General features: G+C 43.1%; 1 protein-coding gene across 5 annotated transcripts in view; it reads right to left on the bottom strand.

Moving 5' to 3' along the window:
* Positions 1-18813, bottom strand: part of MKNK1 (MAPK interacting serine/threonine kinase 1) — a 37491-nt gene extending 18678 nt beyond the window's left edge. For 3 of the 5 annotated variants that reach the window (XR_013346833.1, XM_077823809.1, XM_077823812.1), the window contains exons 1-6: positions 18655-18813; positions 15295-15357; positions 7420-7525; positions 3047-3148; positions 2048-2145; positions 177-256 (exon numbers count right to left, since the gene is read on the bottom strand). Coding sequence is in view for 4 of the 5 variants with exons in the window: in XM_077823809.1 (XP_077679935.1) it covers positions 177-256; positions 2048-2145; positions 3047-3148; positions 7420-7525; positions 15295-15357; positions 18655-18660 (455 nt within the window). In the remaining variant the exon portion in view is untranslated. Of the gene's footprint in view, positions 1-176; positions 257-2047; positions 2146-3046; positions 3149-7419; positions 7526-12181; positions 12277-15294; positions 15358-18654 lie in introns of those variants that run through there. The other 2 variants (XM_077823810.1, XM_077823811.1) reach the window with 2 other exon arrangements.
* Positions 18814-26771: the final 7958 nt, after the last annotated feature.

The following is a 26771-nucleotide window of genomic DNA, read 5'->3' as shown; positions in this document are numbered from 1 at the left end:
CCCCCCCAATATTTTCTTAAACTTTCAGATAAAAATGTAGTAGGCATGTGAGTTACACACCCAAAACACTAAGGCTAAATTATAATTGATATGGGGGAGAAAAATGCACTTCTGTCTCTTCCTACACCATTAGTTCCGAGAGACACCTCCTAAAGACAAAAATAAGCAATACTTACTTGTTACCCTGGCATTGATACAATGTTTCTACTTCACGAAAAACACGACTCCGACTGTGTCCGGTATTTTTCTCAATTATCTGGTAAAAGAATTGGAATCTATATTTAAAAATGGCTCTGTGGCCCACATGTACAGTTCTGGCTTTGGGTTCAGAGGTCCTGGGTTCAAATCCTGTCATGCCCTGTCCCAGGGAAATATCCATGGCTTGTCTAATTTCACATGTGAAGTATGCATCCGATGAAGTGAGCTGTAGCTCACGAAAGCTCATGCTCAAATAAATTGGTTAGTCTCTAAGGTGCCACAAGTACTCCTTTTCTTTTTACAAATACAGACTAACACAGCTGTTACTCTGATACATGTGAAGGCATTAGTCATAGCACTTAATGCAGTACTGGGAGGCATTCAGATACTACAGTAATGAGGGCAATCTAAGAACTGGAAAAGAGGAGAAAAAGGGACATTCAAAACCCAATTACCACATTTTAATTTTATGTGGCCGGAAAAGGAAACCCTTTTGAGTTTTTACAAGAAAGAGTTTTATGGCATGACTCAAATCTAGCAACCAAAAGAGAAGAATTGGTTATTACAGGCATCTAATGACGCAGTTTTGACTTCATTCCAAGATGAGAGCTGGTTAGTTAATGCAATAACTTAGTCAAGTGTGATGCGTTCACAGGTCTGAGCAAATCTTTGTTAATACCAGGAAGTTGCAATACAATTTTGCACTTCAGGTACTGCTCAGTGGTAAAAACAAAAGGGTGAGGACTGGAAAGGCAAGGATGTTACAAAAAAGTTGCAATTAAATGATAGATGTGTGGGCTGGAAGCTTGTGAAGTAGCTACAGGTTCTATCACTGGCTACACCCAATATTATAGTTTCTCACTTTCACAAGCACAAAATTCACCCATAAAAAAGGAAAGCTCAGAAGCCAGATTCATCGGTGAGGTATGTACCTTAATGTAGTTTATTCATAAAATTGTTAATGCTCTAATCTCAGTTTTTAACTTCAACAAATCAAAAGATAAAGGCTTTCAGTATCTACAAGGCCAGATTTTTAAAGAGGCTTCAAAACCACTTCCATTTTTGTGTTTCCAATATTGTGTCACAAGTGATATAGCGTTTATTCAATCAGGTCGTGAGGTGTCTAGATATTACCATTTTTACTTGCAATTAATCACTGCCTCAAATCTACAGGCACAAAATGTTTCTTTCTAAAAGCTGGTCACAAATACTCTACAATCCCAAGGCTGGTGCCATTAAAGCGTTTGTTGCATCACAGCATTTACCTTTACCAAGGTATTTCCTATACTCAGAAGGGGAAAGAGCAATAAATGTAACTATAGTGGTTGATGGTGTGCTCTGTACACTGAGCTGATATGTCAAAAGCTCACAGCTATTTAATAGGTCACCCTAGACTACCCTCCAATCAGGAAGATTGGAGCACTGTGGCAGATGACAAGCTATTCAAACAAGCTGAAGAAAAATGCTTCCGATGGACCTTTTTGCCTCCACTTTCATAAATTAAAACACCAGCTGTTAGACTCCACTGCCTTTACCTTTCCGTCCTATTTTGAACGGAATTCTAACCATTACATGGTATATTACTGTGTGAACTCTGTCCACTGCTAAAATATTTCAGTTCATTCCAGAGAGGGCATGGTACGGAATGTCTATCAATGCTACTTATCACTAGAACTGACTTTTCTTCCCCCCCTTTTTTTTGGGGGGGTGGGAGGGGGGGAGTGTGAAATAAACAGAGCTCTATGTATTCCTTACTCAATTATTGAAGGTACACTATCACTGATTCAGCGTGAGGAACAAGATATGCAGACACAAATGAAAACACTGCCTCCTTGAATACTACACTTACTTTTACTGCATATTCTTGCCCATTTTGCAGACTAACAGCACCTTGAACCTTGGCATATGCTCCCTCACCAAGGAGCTCAGCAGTCAGCTTGTACAAGTCTGCCAGAAAAATCAGCACAAAGCAAACATTAGCAGAACTATTTTGGTGAATTGTAAAGACAAGCTACTGTTTTGATGAACACCCCTAATACAACAGCAACTATGAGAACTCCCTTGGTAATAAACTGGGGAAGTTGCACTTATGCAGCATTATCACTTAGATGCATCAGCTTTACTTACGCTTCAATTTTTATCTGTTCTGATCACCACCCAAACAACATGGAAATGGATTTCCTTGTAGGAGTGAAACAGCAATCCTATTAATATTAGAAAGTGTTTCTAACTCAATGAATGCTGGAATCTCAGCCACTTTTCCTATGTTCTCAGTTTCTTACCTAATTAGGGATTCGAAGATTAAAAACAGAGGGCTGATTTTCTAAAGAGGAAAATGTTTCATCATTTCTTAATCAGAAAATGCTCTAGGTTTAGAAATCTACAGAATAAATACTGCCTGAATTTAAATATTAAAGCTAAAACGATATTTAGGGTAACTACCTCAAGTTTTTGGTTTTCACTCCGTGCTATTTTCTGCACAGGTTTTTTTTTTTTATTATTGATCAGTTCAGTTACACTGAGCTGTTCTAAAATGGTTTATGTATACAGGTACACGTTACTTAAACAGTTTGTATGCAAATATTCTCAAAAAACAAACACTTGTTTAGATGTTCTGCACCATGCCCATTCTAAAAACAAATTTACAATGGAAATACAAAGGCAAAGAGCTCACTGCAAGGCATAAAGGCACCGAAGACTAAAGGAAACAAGTGATGAAGAAATAAAAGATGAAGCCGTGTTAATTTTCACTGCACTGGCGAACAGCAACTGTTTTGCTTAGAAAATTGCAAGGGGCCCAAGAGGATACAGACATTATAAATCAGAGGCATTGCAAATTGACACCAACCTTCAAACTTCCCTGGGAGATGGTCTGTGGCTCTGGTCCTCCTTTTTTTCTTTTTCTTTTTGCCGTTATCTACGATGGTGAGAGGCTGACTGCTGACCATCTCTGTGCGGCAGAATAAAGGCAGTGTAAACAAACCTACCCTATGTTAGGAGGAAATCAACATGGGTTGCATATGTGCTCTTAAACTATCCAAAATGTTCACTGCTTTTCTTCATCATTACAGGCGGACATCTCTCCCCCAAAATCAGAAGGAAGCAAAAAAAAAAAAAAAAAAAAAAAAGACAAGACAATTTGGATGCGAATTAAACACACACATGAAGTAGTACTGGTTTGATAAGTTGGACAGAAATACAAGCAATTAGCATACAGCTACAGCAGCTCCTATTCCTGCTACCATGGTGTATACTAAGTCAGCCCTGCAAACAGCTCTGCTCAGACTGCTGCAAGAGCCACCTGCATGCCTCCATCACCTAATAAAGATCCCGGGGGTTAGCAGGATTCACAGCAAGTACACAGGTGTTGGCAGAGAGCTACAATGTTTCATACTTTTTCAAGTCCTTTTGTTTAAAAAGAAAAAAGGGGTTCCCATAGCAGCAATTGGGAAGTGGGGGAGACAAGGAACAGGAAGGCACAGAGGGCATGGCTACACTTACAGATGTAGGGTGCTGAGAGTTAAGCCCACCTTCGGAGAGCGCAGTAGGGAAAGCGCTGCAGTCTGTCCACACTGACAGGAACAAGCGCACTGGCGTGGCCACATTTGCAGCGGCATTTGGGAGCGGTGCATTATGGGCAGCTATCCCAGCATGCAAGTGACTGCAACATGCTTTTCAAATGGAGGCATGGGGTGGAGTGTGTATGTGGGGGGAGAGAGAGTGGGTTTTTGGGGTGCTGAGTGTGTGTAAGCATGCTGTCTTGTAAATTCAGACCCCCTCTCCTCTCTCTCACTCAAAGCAAACAGTAAACGTTTGCTTTTTCTCAGAGAGCGCTCTCCCAAACGGAGCTTTCACCCAACCGGCATTTCTGCATTCCTGCCGTCAATTTCACAACAATGACAAGAGCGGCCACTTGACTTAAGGAGATTACGGGACGTTTCCGGAGGTCAAGCAGAGCGCAGTAATGCAACACCTCATCCACACTGGCACTGCGGAGCTCCAGCTGGGGTGCAAACATTATTCCACTCACCGAGGTGGAATACCAGCAGCGCCGTAGCTGCAGAGTCAGAGCGCTCTACGTGCCTTGTCAGTGTGGACGGGTAGTGAGCTAGGGCACCCGGGGCTGCTTTACTGCGCTGTAACTCGCAAGCGTAGCCAAGCCCAGAGAATCTCAGACTGGTGGGAAAAATGGAGGAACATAGACTAGACTTGTAAAGACAATTAAAATACCATATCAGACTACTATTCCATTTCAGCTCATTCCCCAGCTCTGACAGTGGACATGCTTCACAGAAATGTGCAAGCCATAACAATTATGCAATAACCTGTCCATAGGGGATGTTTGTTTCTAAACGCAGATCAGTGGTTTACTTATGCCCTGAAACACATACCCTTTTTACATTTTGTTCTCATGTATGTAACTGTGGATTTTATCCCTATCAGTGTCTAGTCCTCATTACCTTATTATGCCTTTGTTTGGACTCAATAACCTCACCCACTATCTGCCATTGATTTGCATTGTGTACAAAAAAAACAAACAAATCAAACACCACACATCCTCTTGTTCTTGTACTATGAGAATGGGTAACTAGGAGCATCAGATTTCCCTTTTCTATGCCATTCGTTATTTCATATACTCGTATCATGTCCCCTTTTACTAGTCTCTCTAAACAGGCCTAATCTTTTCATTGTCTCTGCACGTGTAAGCTTTTCCATGCCTCTAATCATGTCTATCCATGCTGACAGATACCATGCTAGCTAAAATCAGTGTTCAAACGGATAAGTACTGTTTTGCCATAACCTTGTCAACCATTTTCCAGAATTCTTGTAGGTAGGATTCCCTAAAGAATGAAATGCAAATAATTCACTATTTTACATAAATTTAAAAAAAAATAAAAAAAAAAAAAAAAAACCCCATAACATGCTGCTGTGTTGTGCCACAGAAAACAGAAATTCCTGTAGGAGGCATAATTCTAGCATACTGGCAAAAGGAAGCAGAGTAGAAGTTAAGGAGATATTGTCAACTTAAATCTTTTTTTCTTACTTAACCAATTTTTAAAAAGACTCATTTCTAATGAAGCACCCAATAAATACTACATCTTTTGATTTATTATTGATTTTAAAATAAGGGTTTTTCTGCTCTCCAGTGATGTTTGTAAAGGTCTTTTCAGAATAAGAAGCTATGCAAGTTAAGAGTAAGATAGACTACACAAAGTGCTGTCAAAGGCACAAAATAAGATGAAATACAGAGAAAAGCATTTTTCCTGCCAACACTTTTCAGTGATAGTAATTATGGGAGTCACTTATAACTGCCATATGTTGTGTACAAAATTTTCAGACTAGAGTGATTTGGAAATTGGTGAAAAATATGTGTTGCTTTAGTGCCACTCATTGAAATACTTAATGCATCACTCAAAGCCACAATCATCTTTCAGTTTCTCATCTTCAGATCAATGTTACTTTAGATACACCCCAATGAGACTAAAACCTAAGCTTCAAAGAGATGCTTCCTCAAACCAGAAAGTAAACTAGTCATTTAAATGTAACTTGAATTAGTGAAAAGTTGACACTTTCAACTTGCATTCTGTACTAAATTTGTGCAGAAACAGGGACACAAGATTGGTTAATTAGCTTTTTGTTTGGCCTGTGATCTGATAAGGATACCTCTGTATGAGGACACCTAGTTTCCTTTTCTTAAAGTTATTTCATCAGAAAGGAGGAAGCTTGGTGCAGTCTTGTTCTCATTAGTCACTCTGTTTTGATAAGCCACCCCTATGCTTAAGCCCAAGTAGCAATTTGAATGACATGAGAAAACTCCTTTATCCCAGCAACTTGTTTTGGGGTCTCACCTCCTTAATGGAGTATACTTTGGAGTAAGTGTTAAGAACAAGCCTTCACACTTGTAAGACTTGACAGTTAATGGGAACATTCAACTATATCACCCATTTAATGGTAATGATTTCTGAGATTTAACCTTCTCCCTCAGATATGACTCCCCCATCTTCCCAGCAGTTGATCCTGGGCCTGGTATTGGAGGGTCTAGAACAGGGGTTCTCAAACAGTGGGTCGCAACCCAATGTTAATGGGGTCACCAAAGCAGGCGTTGGCCCTGGGCCCTAGCAAGTCTGAAGCCCAAGCCCAAGCCCCACCGCCCGGGGCTGAAGCCCCACCGCCCGGGGTTAAGGTTACATGCCCGCTGTCCAGGGCAGAAGCCCTGGGGCTTCAGCTTTGGCCCCTCCCTGGCCCAGGGAGGTGGGGCTCAGTCTTCAGTCCTCCCTCCTGGGGTACTGTAGTAATTTTTGTTGTCAGAAGGGGGTCACAGTACAAGGAAGTTTGAGAACTGCTGGTCTAGAACAGTATAGACTAGCTCCTGCTTCCACTGAAATCAATGGGAACTCTTCCACTGACTTCAGCTGGAGAACTCTCAGGCCTTCTGTCAACAGTGAAAACAAAGACATACTATGCCGACTGACAAGAGATGACAGAATCTGAGGGAAACTAGGATTCAAACTCTCATTTTCCCTTCTGTTGGGTCTAGGCATTGCAGCTCTCATTCGAGCCAAAGAGGTGAAGCTCTCCTCTCTAGGTGTAATACAAAAGGACAATGGAACAAGCTATGGGGAGAACACATTTTGTAGCAGCAAGTCTACCTGAGCCTCAAATACTGCTGCTCTTGTAAGTGCTAGGGTCGGCAAGCTGGCCGGCCCGGGGTTAACAGTTAAGGTGTGTTAACCAACAAGACTGGCTAACCTTTTACATCCCTAGTAAGTGCCTACACACAGGTAAACTTGCTTAGTATTAGAGCCAATTTTCAATACATACAATATTTAAAGTCTTCCATGGGATAAGTCCTGGATACACGAGAAAAGCCTTCTTCCACAACTATGGCCTCCTACAACACCTACGTTCCACTGGATCAATGAATCCACTGACAAGAAGAATGGCACTGACATGGGTGCAGAAGACAGAATTTCAGAGAGGAGGGAACAAGACCACAGAACACACTACTAGAAGAGGTAAAAATGACCCTAGTTTTGCATTAAGTTCTGGACGCAGTGAAACCTAACTGTCGACATAGCTTCCCCACAAATAAATACTCCTCTCTCACATATGCAAAAAACCCAAACCAAAAAAAGCCTTGATTCTAAAAATCCTGCGGAGCATTTGGGTACTACAGCGATGGACACCAGCATAAGAACTTGAGAGAGAAAAAGTGGATACCTGGTCTGCGTTGGATTGACTTCACTGCAAGAAGGGAGTTTGAGTAGACAGGCTGATTACCATTTGCTTCAAAAACAGGACCTGCTGAAGTAGGATTATTTTGTAACTAAAAAGAAACGAAAGCATATTTAGATTCACAAATCATTTACCTTTGTTATTTATATTACAATAGTGCCTAAAAGCTCCGGAGATTGGAGTCCTGTTGCTCTAGGTTCTGTACAGACACACAGCAGAAGGAGACCTTGCAATCCAAAAATAAGCATAGAATCATAGACTCACAGAACATTAAGGTTGGCAGGGACCTCAGGAGATCATCTAGTCCAACCCCCTGTTCAAAGCAGGACCAATCCCCAACTAAATCATCCCAGCCAGGGCTTTGTCAAGCCTGACCTTAAAAACCTCTAAGGAAGGAGATTCTACCACCTCCCTAGGTAACCCATTCCAGTGCTTCACCACCCTCCTAGTGAAAAAGTTTATTCCTAATATCCAACCTAAACCTCCCACACTGCACTTGAGACCATTGCTCCTTGTTCTATCAGCTGGTACCACTGAGAACAGTCTAGATCCATCCTCTTTGGAACCCCTTTCAGGTAGTTGGAAGCAGCTATCAAATCCCCCCTCATTCTTCTCTTCTGCAGACTAAATAATTCCAGTTCCCTCAGCCTCTCCTCATAAGTCATGTGCAAAGCAGAAAGAGACTGTTTTCCCATGGAGAGCTAATGCACAGTGAGCTTAAGTGAACTGCACAAGGTCACACATGAAATCAGTGACAGACCCGGGGAACTGAACACAGATCTCCCAAGTCTTGGGCCAGTCCTCAGGCACAAAGCCAACCTCCCCCGAGGAAATTTAGTATCCTGTTTAGATGACTAGTACAACTTCTCACTCTCCACAGAGATGTACAAACGAGAAAGCCAAGAGTCAGAAAGGCAACCTTAGCATACTCTGGGGCAGATCCTCAGCTGACACAAAACTGCCATAGCTTCATTATCTTCAATGGAGCTACAACTATTTATATCAGTTGGGTATCAGCCCTGCACTCTCAGCGCATTCCTTACATTATGTTCCAATTGCCATAGCATCGAGGGATAAAGATTAAGGAGAATCTCTCACCCCACCTCCCATCCGAAAATGCCCTGGCTGCAGGCACAAGAGTCTCCAAAATGATCACTTAAAGACATACCTTGCAATCAATCTTGAAGGCTCTGACAAACCATGAGACTGAGCAAGCAATTTCTACAGCTAGGGATTTTCTATCGAAAAGCGGGGCCACCAATGCTCAACAATATATCACTAGCAACCAACAGTCAAATAGCACCACATAACTGTCATGGTAAGGCATTGAGAGAAAGAGAGGAATACAAATAGTAATCTGGACCCAGACTCTCTGGAGTTTCATAGATGATAAACAATGTGCTGAGTTGTCACCTGGAAATAAATCAAAAGCCAATGCAGAGAACAAATAGCTGGCATCACACACACTCAGCCCACCGAGGTAAGTAGTTAAATAAGCATGGCAATACACTGGACAATAGAATTTCACTACAGTCACGGGTAACGGGTGGAAACAAGTGAGAAGACTCCCTTCCAGAATTGCAACTCACTAAGATCCTTCTTAAGACTTTTTCTAGCCAGGGCTTAAAAATTCATATCCTGTTTCTGCTGGCCGATAAGCACCAAACAGGTGGCCCTCCCTGGTAGAGTAGTCCAGGTATTCTAAACAGAATAAAAACTTTTCTTCCTGGGATTTTGGTTTGTTTACAGAGGGCAAACATTTTCAAGCCAGGTTGCATACAGCTAAACTAAAATCCAAAACTAGGCACCTGAATAGAAGTGGCCAGATTTTCAATAAGATGCTGAACAACCTGCAACTCCCACAGAATTCCACTGCTGTTTGAGCTCAGCACTTTTGAAGGTCAAGCCATATTTTGACACTGAGGAGCCTAACTTGGGGTATCCAGAATTAAATCTCTCAGGAATTTTCAGCCAAGACCCTCCCAGAAAGTTACCTACATAAGTCACAATTGCAAGTGTCAGCCAAAGAGGACTCGCTTAGCAGGTGTTGATCTTACTGGAACAGGCTAACTGGGTGAAGTCACAGAAGAACAATATTACTTTGTTACAAACACTTGTGAAAAGGCTTAAGCACAGTGTATTACAGGCTGCCAAATGTAGAGAAATGAACTGGTTCAGAGTGAAAAACACAATTAGAAATCATACTATTCATTAGAGCATTGTGTTAAATCATGTCTCTTGCTTCAGTCAAGTCAACTGTTGCAACATAGAGTAGGATTCACAGATACACATGTGACGGGTTCGGTCAGAGACCCCAATGGGACTGTCACCTGACGTGCTGGAATTACCTCTGAACCGGTTTTCCCTGCCAGCCTGGGACTCCAGAACTCTGTCTTGTTGTGCCAGACATGCTAACCTGCTGCAACACAGACCCAGGTCTGGTCCATGCCCCCAAAACTGCAGATTAACTAAAAACTGCTCAGCAGGTTACTTGTCTTTAGCACCCAGACACCCAGTTGCCAATGAGATCCAAACCCCAAATAAATCGGTTTTACTCTGTATAAAGCTTACACAGGGTAAATTGTCCGCTCTCTATATGGACAGAGAGATATGCACAACTGCTTGCTCCCTGTCATAAATATAAAGGGAAGGGTAAACACCTTTAAAATCCCTCCTGACCAGAGGAAAAATCCCTCTCACCTGTAAAGGGTTAAGAAGCTAGGATAACCTCGCTGGCACATGACCACAATGACCAATGAGGAGACAAGATACTTTCAAAGCTGGAGGGGGGGAAACAAAAGGTCTGGGTCTGTCTGTATGATGCTTTTGCCGGGGACAGAACAGGAATGGAGTCTTAGAACTTAGTAAGTAATCTAGCTAGATATGCGTTAGATTATGATTTCTTTAAATGGCTGAGAAAATAAGCTGTGCTGAATGGAATGGATATTCCTGTTTGTGTCTTTTTGTAACTTAAGGTTTTGCCTAGAGGAATTCTCTATGTTTTTAATCTAATTACCCTGTAAGGTATTTACCATCCTGATTTTACAGAGGTGATTCTTTTTTACTTTTTCTTCTATTAAAATTCTTCTTTTAAGAAACTGAATGCTTTTTTTCATTGTTCCTAAGATCCCAGGGTTTGGGTCTATGGTCACCTATGCAAATTGGTGAGGAATTTTATCAAACCTTCCCCAGAAAAAAGGGGGTAAGATTTGGGAGGATTTTGGGGGGAAAGATGTTTCCAAACTAACTCTTTCCTAATAATAATAATAATACCGGTGTTAGACGTTTGGTGGTGACAGCAAAAGTCCAAGGGCAAAGGGTAAAATAATCTGTGCCTTGGGGAAGTTTTAACCTCAGCTGGTAAAAGTAAGCTTAGGAGGTTTTCATGCAGGTCCCCACATCTGTACCCTAGAGTTCAGAGTGGGGAAGGAACCGTAACACTCCCCCAGGTATTAATCACTTACTCTGGGTTTACTAATGAACAAAAGTAATTTTATTATGTATAAAAAGTAGGATTTAACTGGTTTCAAGTAATAACAGACAGAACAAAGTCAGTCACCAAGAAAAATAAAGCAAAAACACACAAGTCTAAGCCTAATACATTAAGAAACTGATTACAGGTAAAATCTCACCCTCAGAGATGTTCCAATAGGCTTCTTTCACAGACTAGACTTCTTCCTAGTCTGGACCAATCCTTGCCCCTGGTACAGTCCTTGTTAGTTCCAGAAGACATCTTAGGTGGCAACTAGGGGTTTTCTCATGACTGGCAGCCCTCCTTGTCCTACTCCACCCCCATTTGTAGCTTTGGCATGAGGCGGGAATCTTTTGTCTCTCTGGGTCCCCACCCCTCCTTCTACATGGAAAAGCACCGGGTTTTAGATGGATTCCAGTATCAGGTGACATGGTCACATGTCCTGTGAGATCCCAGACTCCATTCTTCCAGGCCCACAGGTACTCAGGAAGGATTGCAAGTAAACAGAGCCGTTTACAGGTCATTGATTCTGAAGCACCCTTAAAACTTAATATGTTTACATCTTATTCTCCTAACTCCAGACATAGAAATAATACATGCAAACAAATGGGATGAAAACACACAGTAGATCATAATCTTTGTAATGATATCTTACAAGAGACCTTTTGCATAAAGCATATTCCAGTTGCATCATATTCACACTCATAAGCATATTTCCATAAAGCATTATGGAGGGCAACATTACAACACAGAAGGAAGATACTCATTTCAAATTCCGTCAAAGAAAAGGCACAGCTATTGGTCACTTATCTATATTAATAATTTGACAAATCACTCTAGTAATTAAGATTGCCTGTGGGTGGTGTAGGGAGTGCCTTAGCTATCATAGTTAGCGTTGGACTTTGGTGACCTAAACAGCATGATGAAAAATGAGACAGAAAAATATCCCACACATTCTTGACGAAATGTACGAATTTAATATCTTTTGGGATGAAATTCTGAAAATCTACATAAAGTCTGAGTAATCTGGCTCTGTCAAAAGGTAAATGTGATAAAGTCTACCATGGCCAGCTGCAATCCAGCCCAGCCATAGCCATAATGGAAGTCTAGTGACCCTGGCTGCAGAGGGTTTTGCTGCTTCATCAGCATAAGAATGAGTCCAGTGGCCTGCCCTCTACAGTTCCTCTGCAATGGCCTCCACACTGCTTTTGATCAGCCATCTTCCAAGTGTACACTGAATGGTGAGGCCAACCCTATCGCTGCTCAGCTACCCACCTCTCTTGCAAGGTAACCATGGGGTTTCTGTGGCATGGAGAGTGAAGTCCTCTCACAATGGGTCAATCTCACACTTTTCAGGCTAGCATAGATTGATTTTTAAAACGGATTCCTCTCATCTCAAATCTGTGGTTACATCTTCATTGATACCTGTTGGAACGCTGTTAGAGAACAGTGGAATTTAGGACAAAATATTTGCTGCTTCTAAAGTTTAAATTTCCTCTTGGGAGAAGGTCATGTACTTTTACCACAGATTTTTCTGCAGTGGAGATATATCTATATTAACATAGACATTTATACATCTTCTTAAAAATGTTCGCAGAATATCAGCCAGGTAGGCAAGAGTAATTATTCCTATTGGCCCGGTGAAGAGGCAAGCAAACTAAGGTTAAGTGACTTGCACAACATAATACAATAAGTCAGTTAGCAAGGGAAACAAGCAAGACTTGAGGCAACTTAAAAATAAGACTGAAAACTATCCAGTTTATTTATTTTGGGGGGGGAATGGGAAAACCAGTGACCTGGCTGCACTCAACTGCAAATCAATATTAGGGTTGAGAAGGCATAACAGCAGCCAGCGTTTCATTCAGCAGAAAATTAATATGAGAGGGTCAGTCTCATGCAAGGGTTCCCTGGCATATCAGTTGCTTAATGCATTGAGGATCACCTGCTTTCCAGTTTCCTTCAGAGAAGTAAATACGTTGGACTAACAGGAAAGGCTGTTTAATGCTACTGATCAAGGGAAATAAGCACTCATTGATAAGCAGTCTTCATCACGTTTCAGTAAGAATTAAGTTGCAAAGTTATTTTGGAATTCAAGCGGAGTTACTTTTTAAAAAAAAGATAACAGTAATAGTATTTAATTTGACTTAAGCAAGTCAATTTCTCTGAATCTCAAATCAGAATGTTGTTGAACTGTTTTAAATTACAGAAAAAATATACAGGGTAAGTCAGTTTTGATGGCCACATATGAAAGACTAGCATTATGGTTTTTTTCTCCATTTGATTGCTTAGGGAACTCTTAGTGATCTCAGAATGAATCATCAAACTCTAATTTGGTCAGCTAATTTCCTATTACTCAAATATAATCAGAAATGGACGCTTTCTAGGAAGTGGTCTTTGGATTTTTGGTTTCCTTTTAAAATTTCATGTACCTACAAGAGTAGTTTATTTCCTGCTCTTAAGAGATTCACTCAAATCAGATATGGTATTTCTTACTGGAAGTCAAGCTATAAAACATACTTCCTTCCTTAGGCCATGTCTACACTAGCGAGCTTACAGCGGCACAGCTGTACCAATGAAGCTGCACCACTGTGAAATCGCTTGTGTAGCTGCTGTATGCCGACAGGAGAAAGCTCTCCCATTGACATAATAAAACCACCTCCACGAGCGGTGGTGGCTATGGGAGAAGCTCTCCAGCCTACATAGCATTGTCTACACCGGCGTTTGTCAGTGTAACTTGTGTCACACAGAGGGGTCTTTTTTTCACAACACCGAGTGACATAAGTTATAGCGACAAAAGTGGTAGCATAGACAGCCCTACCTATAGTTGCTAATTTACAACCAATAAATATTTTAAGTATAGAAGGTAGAAAGTGATTTTTCCTTGTATTACCTTTCTGTACTTTTAATTCTGATTCGTTAGAAAGAGTGAATTATGTTAAACTCCATCTTGAATGAATCTGAACCATGTTGAACTCCATCCCTCCAACTTTATGGTATACTGCCTCAATCAAGCAGTAATGATCTTTTCTGTGGTGTAAAGGAATTCTCCCTTACCATAATTAGACTCCTCTTCTAAAAACAAATTCTATCATTTGTATATTCCAATAGTTTTACATTATGAAAGTTCATTGTTCTTTACAAAAAATGAGAGGTTTAGTTTAGCAGTAAGTAGTGACTAAAATATTCACTGACAGAGTTTAGACTTGCTATAGATGGAATAATTTCAGTTTAGCGTAGTGACAAATTACAGAGGTTCCTAAAAGCAACACATTAACAGAATTACCATTATTGTCAGTAGAGCAACTCTGAAACAATATGTAATGTCCCTCTGACAATCCTAGAATTTAAATATTGTAGTTTTCAAAATACTGGGTATTTTAGGTAAAAGCCACTACTGGCTTTGTTTTCCTTGTATATAAACTAGTAAAGATAGATGGTATTTCATTTCAATACAAATATTACTAATAGCCAAATATCCATTTACATTTGACAATTTGTAACCAGGCTAACACTACTTTACCTTTGTCATAACTAGTTTTCAACTATGGAGTCACAATGGCTAATCAATAATCAAGTTAATATTTAAAACTGAGTATTAATTTAGTATCCAATCTGAAAATTTTCAGTTTAAGGCCAACCAGCAAGATTTCATACATTTTGTTCCAATCATTTGCAGTTTAGTCACCAAAGATTTTTTTTTTAAAACCCCCCAAAGCATCTGGAACTGGGAGAAAGTCAAATATGGTACTGAAATATATTTTTTTTTAAATTAAATCTAAATTTACTAGAGAGCCCACTCAAACTTTGCCATACTGATACCAACGATGCCTTTTCTGCAATTTGTATTTTTTAAAGTCTTTACTCAGTTAAAGTTAGAGTTAATCCGAGCTGTAGCCCACATCACGTGTACAAACCGACTTGCTACCTTTGAGCCAGTTCTCACACTACAGCAACTTGTTTTCATTCATAGAATTCTTTCCACAGACAATCAGAACTACAGACATATAAAAGGAGCAATGCCAAAAATATTTTTCCAGTAAGGCACAGGCTCTAGCTAGGTCTACACTTAAACCGCTACAGTGGCGCTGCTGTAGCATTTCGGCATAGCCACTCACTACAGTGACAGGACGGGCTCACCATAGTTAATCCACCTCCCCCAGAGGCGGTAGCTAGGTTGACAGAAGAATTCTTAAGATTGCTTTTAAAGTTAATTTTAAAAGCAATATTTTAGTTAAGAGTTCTTAAACTGTCTGCATACTGGAACAAGTTTTTCCCCAAAACTGAGAATATACAACTTCAGAATGCATGCAAGTGTCAAGGCACATGGATCAAACATAACGTGAAACTTGTCAGCAGTAAGAGTGACGTTAATACTCTATATGCTTTACCTTAGAAGAACAGAGGAAGTTCTTCAGTTCCGCAATTTTATTTTGCCTGACAATATCCGGCATCTAGAAGGAATAAAGAAGAACTTATTTTTGAAGAATGTCAAAGTGCATTCCCTACTTCCTCAGTCATCAGAACATACACTGAAAAACCCATATGAGCTTCTACATGTAGTTTCTTTATTTGAAAAAAGCTTTTAAGGCCATTTAATTGAGCATAAATATAAAAATATTTTAATCACTATTGTTTTAAATTACATGTACAAGAGCTCCTAGCATCAGAGTGGATACGGCTAAGTTTTGGCTACTGAACAGGCTTTTGAGATAGTAGCATACTTCCATGCAGGAGTTAACAACAGTATACTGTTTCTGTCGTGCATTTGCAGTGATTCGTCTTATACTGCTTTAAAAGAACACAAAAGATAGAATTTTTACCAGATACTAAGAGATACCTGCATTGAAACTGGACAGCCTTTCAACGTGTTTCAGAGGGTTTGCAATTCTTATTTTTAAGATAGAAGAAAACTATAGGTTTCAGAGTAACAGCCGTGTTAGTCTGTATTCGCAAAAAGAAAAGGAGTACTTGTGGCACCTTAGAGACTAACCAATTTATTTGAGCATAAGCTTTTGTGAGCTACAGCTCACTCAGGAAAGCTTATGCTCAAATAAATTGGTTAGTCTCTAAGGTGCCACAAGTACTCCTTTTCTTTTTAAGTAAAATATAGTAAATACTGAACTCCAAGTAGCAGGGATTAAAATTAGGGTTGTTGATTAACCGCAGTTACCTTGTGCGATTAACTCAAAAAAAATTAATTGCAATTAATTGCAGTTTTAATCACACTGTTTAGACAATAATAGAATACCAACTGAAATTTATTATGGATGTTTTGGATGTTTTTCTACATTTTCAAATATATTGATTTCAATTACAACATAGAATATAAAGTATACAGGGTTCATTTTATATTATTTTTATTACAAATATTTGCACTATAAAAATAACAAAAGAGATAGTATTTTTCAATTCACCTCATACAAGTACTGTAGTGCAATCTCTTTATCATGAAAGTGCTGTTTACAAATGTTGGGGTTTTTTTGTTACATAACTGCAATCAAAAACAAAATAATGTAAAACTTTAGAGCCTGCAAGTCCACTCAGTCCTCCTCTTTGTTCAGCCAACCGCTGAGACAAACCAGTTTGTTTACATATATGGGAGACAATGCTGTCTGCTTCTTATTTAAAATATCATCTGAAAGTGAGAACAGGGATTCGCATGGCACTTCTGTAATCGGCACGCTGCAAGATATTTAGGTGCCTGATATGCTAAACATTTATATGCCCCTTCATGCTTCGGCCACCATTCCAGAGGACATACTTCCATGCTGATGACACTCATTAAAAAAATAATACATTAATTAAATTTGTGACTGAACTCCTTGGGGGAGAATTGTATGTCTCCTGCTCTGTGTTTTACCCGCATTCTGCCATATATTTCATGTTATAGCACATGTTCGTTTTAAGAACACTTTCACCGCAGATCTAACAAAACGCAAAGAAGGTACCAATGTGAGATTTCTAAAAATAGCTATAGCACTCGACCCAAGGTTTAAAAATCTGAAGTGCCTTCCGAAATCTGAGAGGGATGAGGTGTGGAGCGTGCTTTCAGAAGTCTTAAAAGAGCAACACTCCGATGCGGAAACTACAGGATCCGAACCACCAAAAAAGAAAATCAACCTTCTGCTGGTGGCATCTGACTCAGATGACAATGAACATGCATCGGTCCACATTGCTTTGGCTTGTTATCAAGCAGAACCCGTCATCTTCATGGACACACGTCCTCTGGAATGGTGGCTGAAGCATAAAGGGACATATGAATCTTTAGCATACCTGACACATAAGTAACTTGCAACGCCAGCTACAACAGTGCCATGTGAAGGCCTGTTCTCAGTTTCAGGTGACATTATAAACAAGAAGGGGGTAGCATTATCTCCCGCAAATGTAAACAAACTTGTTTGTCTGAGGGACTGGCTGAACAAGAAGTAAGACTGAGTGGACCTGTAAAGGCTCTAAAGTTTTACATTGTTTTATTTTTGAATGCAGTTATTTTTTGTACATAATTCTACATTTGTAAGTTCAATTTTCATGATAAACAGATTGCACTACAGTACTGTATTAGGTGAATTGAAAAATACTGTTTCTTTTGTTTTTTACAGTGCAAATATTTGTAATCAAAAATAAATATAAAGCACTGTACACTTTGTATTCTGTGTTATAACTGAAATCAATATATTTGAAAATGTAGAAAACATCCAAAATATTTAAATAGTATTGTATTACTGTTTAACAGCGCAATTAATCACAATTATTTTTTTAATTGCTAGACAGCCCTAATTAAAATATCTAAAAAACAGTAAATATTTATTTTAACAGTAAAACATAGGGACAGGTATATTTCTCCATCTCCCTCCCCATCAAAATATATTCTTAATAGGAAACATCAATTGGATCACAGCATGTCTTGCTATATAAATTACAGAATACCCTGAGTTTGCTGCTCTCAGGGAGTAGTTATACATGAAGCAATAAGAGTCTTCCATGTTGTTTTATGTTGCAAACATGGGGCTCCAAGACTTGAAGCTCCTTCACATAGTCCTCAGCTCCCAAATGTTCAGCTATATTGCTGTACAGTTTTATTGTATTGCTTCTCAAGTGATAATACTAGGAGGCAGATTTATAGCCGTGGATGCAAAACACACCTTCAAAGAGTTGCTATAGTTCTGGAGACTTTTTTTGTTGCTGTTGTTGTTACAGTGCACACTATACTTTCAGTGAAGCCCTGGATGCTTATCTCAGAACAAAAGCCGAAATTCTCCAAGATCAGAAGAAAAACCAAAACCTTAACTCGGCTGGTAGAGCCCAGTGTTACCCAGAACGGTTGCCAGCTCGGTTCCTCGCCCAGGGCACTACTGGCCAAGCCCAACACCAGTCGGTGGCGAGGCTGTTGTCACCTCTGCAGCGGCAGCCAAAGCCGAACCCACCCCGTCCTTACCCGGGCAAAACTCCCACTGGAGTTCCACTTCCTGCCCCAGGCCCCAAACTGGGGCGCCCCGGGGGGGGAAGGGGTGGGGGAGGGGGCCCCGGCAGCTCCACTAGGGCGCCCCGGGGGGGAAAAGGGGTGGGGGAAGGGAGGGGGCCCCGGCCTAGCGGGGATAAGGAGTGGGGGAGGGGTGGGGGCCCCCGGGGCGGATAAGGGGTGGGGGAGGGGGCCCCGGCCTAGGGGGGGATAGGGAGGGGGGATAAGGGGTGCGGTGGGGGAGGGGACCCCGGCCCGTGGGGGGCTCCGGAGCGCCCCCCCCCCTTACCTCCATCGCTGCCGGCGCACGTCCCTCTCAGTCACCTCGCCAGGGGCAGGGGGCGCCGCTGGCGACTTGCCCTGAGGCCAGGACACCGCCGCAGAGGAGGATGGGAGGCAGCAGCTCAGCGCAGGCGCACGGCGGACCGGAGAGCGGCGCCGCAAGCCGGGTAAGGGGGTGGAGAAGTGCGCAAGCGCGCCGCGGACAGGCGGGGAAATCGTGCGCAGATGCAATCGCTGGCGGCGGGGCGGGACGGGCCGGGGGAGTTGCTCAAGTCAAGGCGCTCTGAGGGGAGCGCGGGAGCGGCGCGCAAGCGCAGTGCATCCGGGCGGGGAAAGGGGCGGGGGGAGGAGCCCATCGCGAGCCACGCCCTCCCCCCCAGCCTGTGGGGCCAGTGGGCTCTGGGCGCGGGCACCGCCTGCCCTGCCCAGCCGTGGGGTGCGGCCCTGGTCCTGGCTGGAGGTGGGGGCTGAGGGGTAGCTGGGGGAGGCTGTGGCTAGGAGGCGAGGCGGGGGCTAGTTCTGCTAGGGGTACATAGCCGCATGGGGTCAGGCCAACAGGCCGTCTAGCCCAGTATCCCGTCTGCCTGCGGTGGCCAATGCCAGGTGCCCCAGAGCAGGGGGGCCGACCTGAGCCTCAGAAGGAGCCAGAATTTACCAATGCTCAGTGGCAGACTGTTCTCAGTGGTGGAAGAGGACAGGACAAGGAGTAATGGTCTCAAGTTGCAGTGGGGGAGGTTTAGGTTGGATAGTAGGAAAAACTTTTTCACTAGGAGGGTGGTGAAGCACTGGAATGCGTTACCTAGGGAGGTGGTGGAATCTCCTTCCTTAGAAGTTTTTAAGGTCAGGCTTGACGAAGCCCTGGCTGGGATAATTTAATTGGGGATTGGTCCTGCTTTGAGCAGGGGGTTGGACTCGATCCCTCCTGAGGTCCCTTCCAACCCTGATATTCTATGTTTCTATGATTCAATGTCCATTGCCAAAGAGCCCCAGTAATACGTCAGCTGCCCCCCATCAGCTCCCCTCCCCTGCTCCCAGCGCGTCCCACCCACCGGCACCCCTGCCGATCAGCGTCTCCCCCTCCCTCCTGATCAGCTGTTTCGTGGCGTGCAGGAGGCTCGGGGTGGAGCGGGAGGAGTGAGGGCACAGCCGGCTCAGGGGAGGGGGTGGGAAGGGGTGCAGTGGGGACAGGGCCTGTGGCAGAGCCGGGGTGGAGCCGTGAGCACCCCCGGCACATTGGAAAGTTGGTGCCTAGACAAGGAGCTGCATATTAACTTCTGAAGAGCCATATGTGGCTCCGGAGCCCCAGGTTGGCCACCCCTGCCCCAGAGGGAATGAACAGAACAGGCAATCATCCAGTGATCCATCCACTGTCGTCCAGTCCCAGCTTCTGGCAGTTGGAGGTTTAGAGACACCTACAGCATGGACTTGCAGCCCTGACCATCTTGACTAATAGCCATTGAGGGACCTATTCTCCATGACCTTATCTAGTTCTTTTTTGAACCCAGTTAGACTTGGCCTTCCAACATTCCCTGTCCCCAATAGGTAGGAAGTGCTGAAGCTCTCTTTTAGGGGCGGGGAAGAACTTCTGGGGCTTCTGGATAGCTCCCGGAGGAGTTTGGAGTGGATGCGGGGGGCAAGGGGCTCTTAGCCTATCATTTTGACTATGTCCCCACCCACCTTTGCACCCCACCATTGGCTCCCTTTTCTGTATCAAACATAAGCTACTTGTCTTCACTCTGCACCTTACATATGCTTTCCTACTTAGTATCCACAGGTCAATTTGGCCCATGATGCAAGCCTCCATGGCCCACCTGTTACATTTTGAAAGAAGCACCTTTGTGCTTTCTCCCATACTGCCCTTTGTGCTGGTCAAGAGTGCCCTGTAACCATCCACAAAACCAACTCATTGTTCTCCTTCAAAACCCTACTTAAAACTCTTATTTGCTGTGAAGCCTACAAAAAATTTGTCAATGGAGAGGCTGCTGTCGTGCAGAGACCCACGCTTCTCATCTTGACAATATATTTTCTTTGTACTCCCTTGTCAGTGTTTGTATCCATCCATTGTCTCTTGTCTTATACTTAGATTGTAAACTCCTTAGGGCAGGGATAATCTCTTGGTTCTATGTTTGTACAGAACCTAGCACAAGGGGGTCCTAGACTGTGAGTGGGGCTTCTAGGTGCTAGGGCAGTACAAATAAATAATGAGGCAGCCTGTTACAGCTCAGAAGTGAGGAAACCTGAGACCAGTATTGAACCTGATACCTTGACCCAGATCCTCAAAGGTATTCAGGCTTCTAAATGCCAGCGCTGGTGCTGCTGTCCCCAGATTCTTCTCCAGCCATCGTCACTGACTCTGGGGTTCTGGTTCCTGCCCTGATCCAGCTTTGGGGAGGGAGATGAGGGCTCTGGTCATCTGCAGGGCAGGCACTAATGTGGCTTCTAGTGGCCAAAAGGCTCATCTGCAGACAAATGCCTGCAACCTTCCCATAGTTCAGTTGGATTCATGAGAATCCTGCTGAGTTACTGGGATGTCTGACTAGACTTCCAAATGCATGACCATCATGTGAGATGCATGACATTTGACAATCCTGGACGTGTAGTGAGGGATGAGCCCAATACACAGCTTTGGCATCAGTGATGCTGTTTCCCCTACAAAGGGAAAATCAACCAGCTAAAAAGATCCTTGTAAACAGCAGAGGATCTGAAAACCTCCTAAATGGGGAGCTGGGAGCCTGGAGACTTCCTGGCTCTGTTAGTGGCCTTCCGTGCGACCGTGATCAAGTCACTTTCCCTTTTGGGGCCTCTGTTTTCTCCTCCCTCTCTTTATTGATCTTTTTTTATTTAGATTGTAAAGTCGCTGGAGCAGTCTCTTTCTGTTTGTACTGCCCACAGCACAATGGGCCCCAAGCTTGATTGGGGCTTCTGGATGCTAACTGTAATGCAAATAATAGCTGTAAATATTCGTAAATAAATTTAATGAACAAGAAAACAAAATTCAGGATATGCTGCCTAAAGTGTCAGAAAATGTCCAGTCAAGTTCTGAAAATGCAAGCGTCAATTTAACTTTTCATACTATAGTGAATGTTTATTCTGGTTATGCAATAGAGCATAACAAGAATATTTATCTCATGTAAATCTTTTATTCAAGAACATCTATTTGGCTCAAATACTTTCACAGAAAGTTAATACTGTGTTATATTTATGCCTATGGCATGCCCTACACATCACATAGCTGATATTTTGAAACTTATCTCCTTTACCTGTTTTCCCTCATTTCACATACTCCCAGCTGGTGTGCTAAATAAACCACAAGTTTCTTAGCAATCTCCAGATTAGCCTCAGGATCCAGGAAGATGCTTGCATATGTCAGCAGTCTGTCAGACAACACAAAGCACAAGACTTCCACATCTTTGCCTTCACAGCTGTCTGGCTAAAGTCAGTGGGAGTTGTGTTATGTCTCCAGAAATCGTGTAGACCAAATATCCCTCCAAGAGCAAGAAAAATAAAGTAACAATAAAAATAAAATTAGCACAGTGTATCTTCATTTGCAAGCTACATCAGTCCTTGGGTTCAGTCTAAAACTATGAGGCCAGCTGCAATTGTGGCCAACTGACAAATCTTTTGTGTTCTGTCACAAGCTCTCCATCTTTTGTGTTCTGCATCTGATTGCTACAGTTGTTAAATCTCCATACACTACATATTTCAGAGTAACAGCCGTGTTAGTCTGTATTCGCAAAAAGAAAAGGAGTACTTGTGGCACCTTAGAGACTAACCAGTTTATGTGCATCTAAGTGTCTGAAGGCAGAGTAACTTCTCTGAAGAGAACAAGACCACTCTAGTCCCCCAGTTTCTTGGTGCAATGCCATCTCCGCCAATGGTGACGAGAATGCTTTTGTTCTAGATTTACTGCTAGTAGACCAAATCCTACCCCTTCCTTTGCCTCCTGTCCCTTCCTACGGCATGTAGGACCTTGACTGCAAAGGAACCAGAGTAGCAACACTGCATCGGAATGGAGGCAAGATGTCAACATCTGCACCCTTTGCATGCCACAGAGGTGCACTTTTCTAGGCCTCTCATCTCAGCATGCAGAAGGGATTGAGCAAGGGTAGATCTAGGGGAACCAAGACACACAATGATGAGTGAAATCTCATTCTGGGCCAGAATCTCAGAAGGACAGCATGACCTTATATCAGTGCTGTAGGTTACAAATCTAAAACCTGCACCTTCTGCTGCCTCAAGCCTGAATAGTAGCCAACAACTAATCAGCGACCAAACCTCACCTTCTTAACCTGATGCTAATACAATCACAGACGTTGTATTAGACAAAGTTTTCCTCTATTCTAACTTGCCAAACTTTTTAATTTCCCAAAGATCTCTCCTCATCTCCCCAGAATTGCTATCATCTCCCCCCCGCATGCCCAACGAGCATCATGGAGCTGGCACAAGGGGGAAGTAAGCTACACCCTGTTCATAGAGGTTGTCAGGGTTCCTTCCCCACTCTGAACTCTAGGGTACAGATGTGGGGACCCGCATGCAAGACCCCCTAAGCTTATTCTTACCAGCTTAGGTTAAAAACTTCCCCAAGGTACAAACTTTGCCTTGTCCTTGAATCGTATGCTGCTACCATCAAGCGTTTTAAACAAAGAACAGGGAAAGAGCCCACTTAGAGACGTCTTTCCCCCAAAATATCCCCCCAAGCCCAACACCACCTTTCCTAGGGAAGGCTTGATAATAATCCTCACTAATTTGTACAGGTGAACACAGACCCAAACCGTTGGATCTTAAGAACAATGAAAAATCAATCAGGTTCTTAAAAGAAGAATTTTAATTAAAGAAAAGGTAAAAGAATTACCTCTGTAAAATCAGGATGGGAGATACTTTACAGGGTATTCAGATTCAAAACAGAGAGGATCCCCCTCTGGGCAAAACCTTAAAGTTACAGAAAACAGGAATAAGCCTCCCTCTTAACACAGGGAAAATTCACATAAAACAAAAGATAAACTAATCCGCCTTGCCTGGCTTACCTATACTGGTTGCAATATTGGAGACTTGGATTAGGATGGGTTGGAGAAGATGGATTTCTGTCTGGCCTCTCTCAGTCCCAAGAGAGAGCAACCACGTAAACAAAAAGCACAAACAAAAGCCTCCCCACCAAGATTTGAAAGTATCTCGTCCCCTTATTGGTCCTTTGGGTCAGGTGCCAGCCAGGTTAACTGAGCTTCTTAACCCTTTACAGGTAACAGGATGTTGCCTCTGGCCAGGAGGGATTTTATAGCACTGTATACAGAAAGGTGGTTACCCTTCCCTTTATATTTATGACAGAGGTTAAGGCCAGAAGGGACCATTAGATCATCTCATCTGAGCTCCTATATAGATAGCACAGGCCAGAGAATTTCAGCTGATTACTGCTGCACTGAGCCCCAAAACGTGGCTCAAACATACTTCCAAAAAGGTATCCAGTCTTGATCGAAAAACCTCAAGAGAATCCACCAGTTCCCTGGGTACTTCGTACATCCCTGTTAAATAGCGGTGCCTTATTTCTCTTTGAATTTGTCTGCCTTTAACTCCCAGCCACGGCTTCTAGTTCTGCCTTTCTCCACTAGGTTACAGAGCCTGTTCGTGCCAAGTATTTTCTCCCTGTGAAGGTTCTTACACACTGCAGTCAACATAAAGGGACCCAGGAAGTTACTGCAGCCCAGATCTTCAAAGGCAGTTCGGCTCCTAGCTTCCACTGAAGCCAGTAGGACTTAGGAACCAACCTACATTTGAGGAGCTGAGCCTTCCTTTTCCAGAAGCGAGGCGGGGGAGCAGGGAGGGAGTTGTCACTCAGTCACAATTCCTTCCCGGAGCTCCTTCTGGCACGACCCAGCTGCATATCCACCCAGCACCGGCCCTAGCAATTCTGGGGCCCTACATGGCCCCCATGGGGGGGGAGGGGCAGGACTATGCAGGGGAAAAGTCGAGGGGAGGGTTGGCCTCAGGCCTCTGCGGGGCGCGGAGGGGGGCAACCACCCCCCCAGCAGTCACCGGCGGCACAGCTGGAGCCAGTCTCTGCACTTCCCAACGCTGGCGAGTGCAGGCCTGGCCCTGCTGCAGAGCTCAGGGGAGTGGGGGGCGCAGCTGGGGCGGAGAGGGGCAGGAAAGGGCGGGGTGGGGCAGAGCAGGGGCGGGGCCCTGGGGAAGAGCCGGAGCAGGGGCTGGAGCAGCACGCAGCTGCACAGAGCACCAGGAAATCTGGTGCCCCAAATTTCCTGGTGCCCTATGCAGCTGCGTATGGGTAAGAATGGCTCTGCATCTGCCCCTTACACAAGGCTAAATTAGTCTCAGGCCTGGCCTACACTTAAAATTTAGGTCTACCTAGCCACATTACTCAAGGATGTGAGAAATTCCATGTAGAGGCAGATAGGTCAATGGTAGAATCTGGACCTAGCTACCGCCATGCAGGGAGGTGGATTACCTGCATCGAAAGGAAAAACCCCATCCGTTGCTGTAGGAAGTGTCTACCCTCTGGCACTTCAGCAGCATAGCTACAAATCTGCAGCACCTGTAATGTAGACATGGCATCAGTCAAACCCAGCGATTCTCAAACTGTGGGTTGGGACCCTGTTTTAATGGGGTCGCCAGAGCTGGCTTAGACTTGCTGGGGCCAAAGCCCAAGTCTGAGGGCTTCAGACCTGGGCAGCAGGGCTCAGGTTACAGGCACCCTGCCTGGGGCTGAAGCCCTTGGCCCCCCACCCCAGGGTGGTGGGGCTTGGGCGGGACTTGGGTCAGAAGGGGGTCGCGGTGCAATGAAGTTTGAGAACCCCGGTCTATCCCTTTCTAACAAATACAAGAATGAAACTGTTCTTTGGTGTCTTCTTCGGGCTTTATTATTTTTTGTTTTCAGTAGCTTTTCAAAGCACACTGCCTCCTAAAAAGGGGCTTCTGCTTCCAGGAAATCATTATGCTGATATTCCAGGAATTAATCTTATAAAATGGCAGCAGAAAGAACAATTATGGTCATTTGCTAAGGTGCCATCTACCAAGCACACTAAAATAACTAATTTTTCCCAGGGCCATTCGTTTTTATTTACTCTGTTAATGGCTTTGCAGGTAGCTGTTGGCTTTTAAACTATGCTGTGGGCAGCAGTGAGAAGACGTGGCCACTCCATGTGAGGAACTGCTGGCTTCTAAACAAAGATGAGAACATTAGCATTTTGACAGTTCCAAAACAAAATGTTTTGGCATTTCATTTTGAAATGGTGTTTCATTTTGGAATTTACCTAATTAAAAAAGCCACCACACATGGTGAAAAAGACCCAGAAAACAATCTGAAATTAAAAGAAAACAAAAACAAATTTTGGTTTTGACAAGAAAGACTGGAGGGAAAAACAGTTTCTGTTCAAACTGAATCAAATACATTTTCATATTTTTCAGTACAGCCCTCAGTGAACAATCCATGATTTGATCAGCTCTATCACTGCTCATGACTGCAAGGTATAAGAACACCAAGAAGGGAGAAGAATTGTATATGGTTATGGAACGTGGTATAGAGAGGAGCAGTGAGAGGACATGGAAGAACAGAAGTTTTAGGTTGAATCTCAAGAGAACCAAGTTTCCCGATGATGAATTTTATTAAATTATGTAATAGTCTCCCCCATGGGAACTGGTAGAAGACCTTGCGCTTTGGATATTTAAAACTAGACTGGGCACTAGAAAAGGTATTTCAGGCAATAATCCAGCAATAGCAGCGAGATGGATTAGGTAGTCCAAAAAGCCTTTGGAGACAAGGTGGATGAGATGATACCATCTCAACCACCTCTTCTCTCTAATGTCCTGGGACTGTCACAGCTACACCACTATGAATACAAGAGGCCTTAATTAATTAGAAGTTTTTAAGGTCAGGCTTGACAAAGCCCTGGCTGGGATGGTTTAGTTGGGGATTGGTCCTGCTTTGAGCAGGGGGTTGGACTAGATGACCTCCTGAGGTCCCTTCCAACCCTGAGATTCTAGGATTCTAATCTAATCATTCCTATGATTTCTAAGGGTGGGGGAGTCACTTATTCATGGATAACAAAAGGGGCTGAGAGCTTAAACATTTAGCTGATTACATTAAAAATACCTACAAATTCAGAGAAATTCACA

This window comes from Eretmochelys imbricata, chromosome 8 (genome assembly GCF_965152235.1).
Source record: "Eretmochelys imbricata isolate rEreImb1 chromosome 8, rEreImb1.hap1, whole genome shotgun sequence".
In the NCBI taxonomy this organism is placed as follows: Eukaryota; Metazoa; Chordata; order Testudines; family Cheloniidae; genus Eretmochelys; species Eretmochelys imbricata.
The sequence above is the reverse complement of the archived record's forward strand: the minus strand, read 5'-3'. Positions and strand labels throughout refer to the sequence as shown.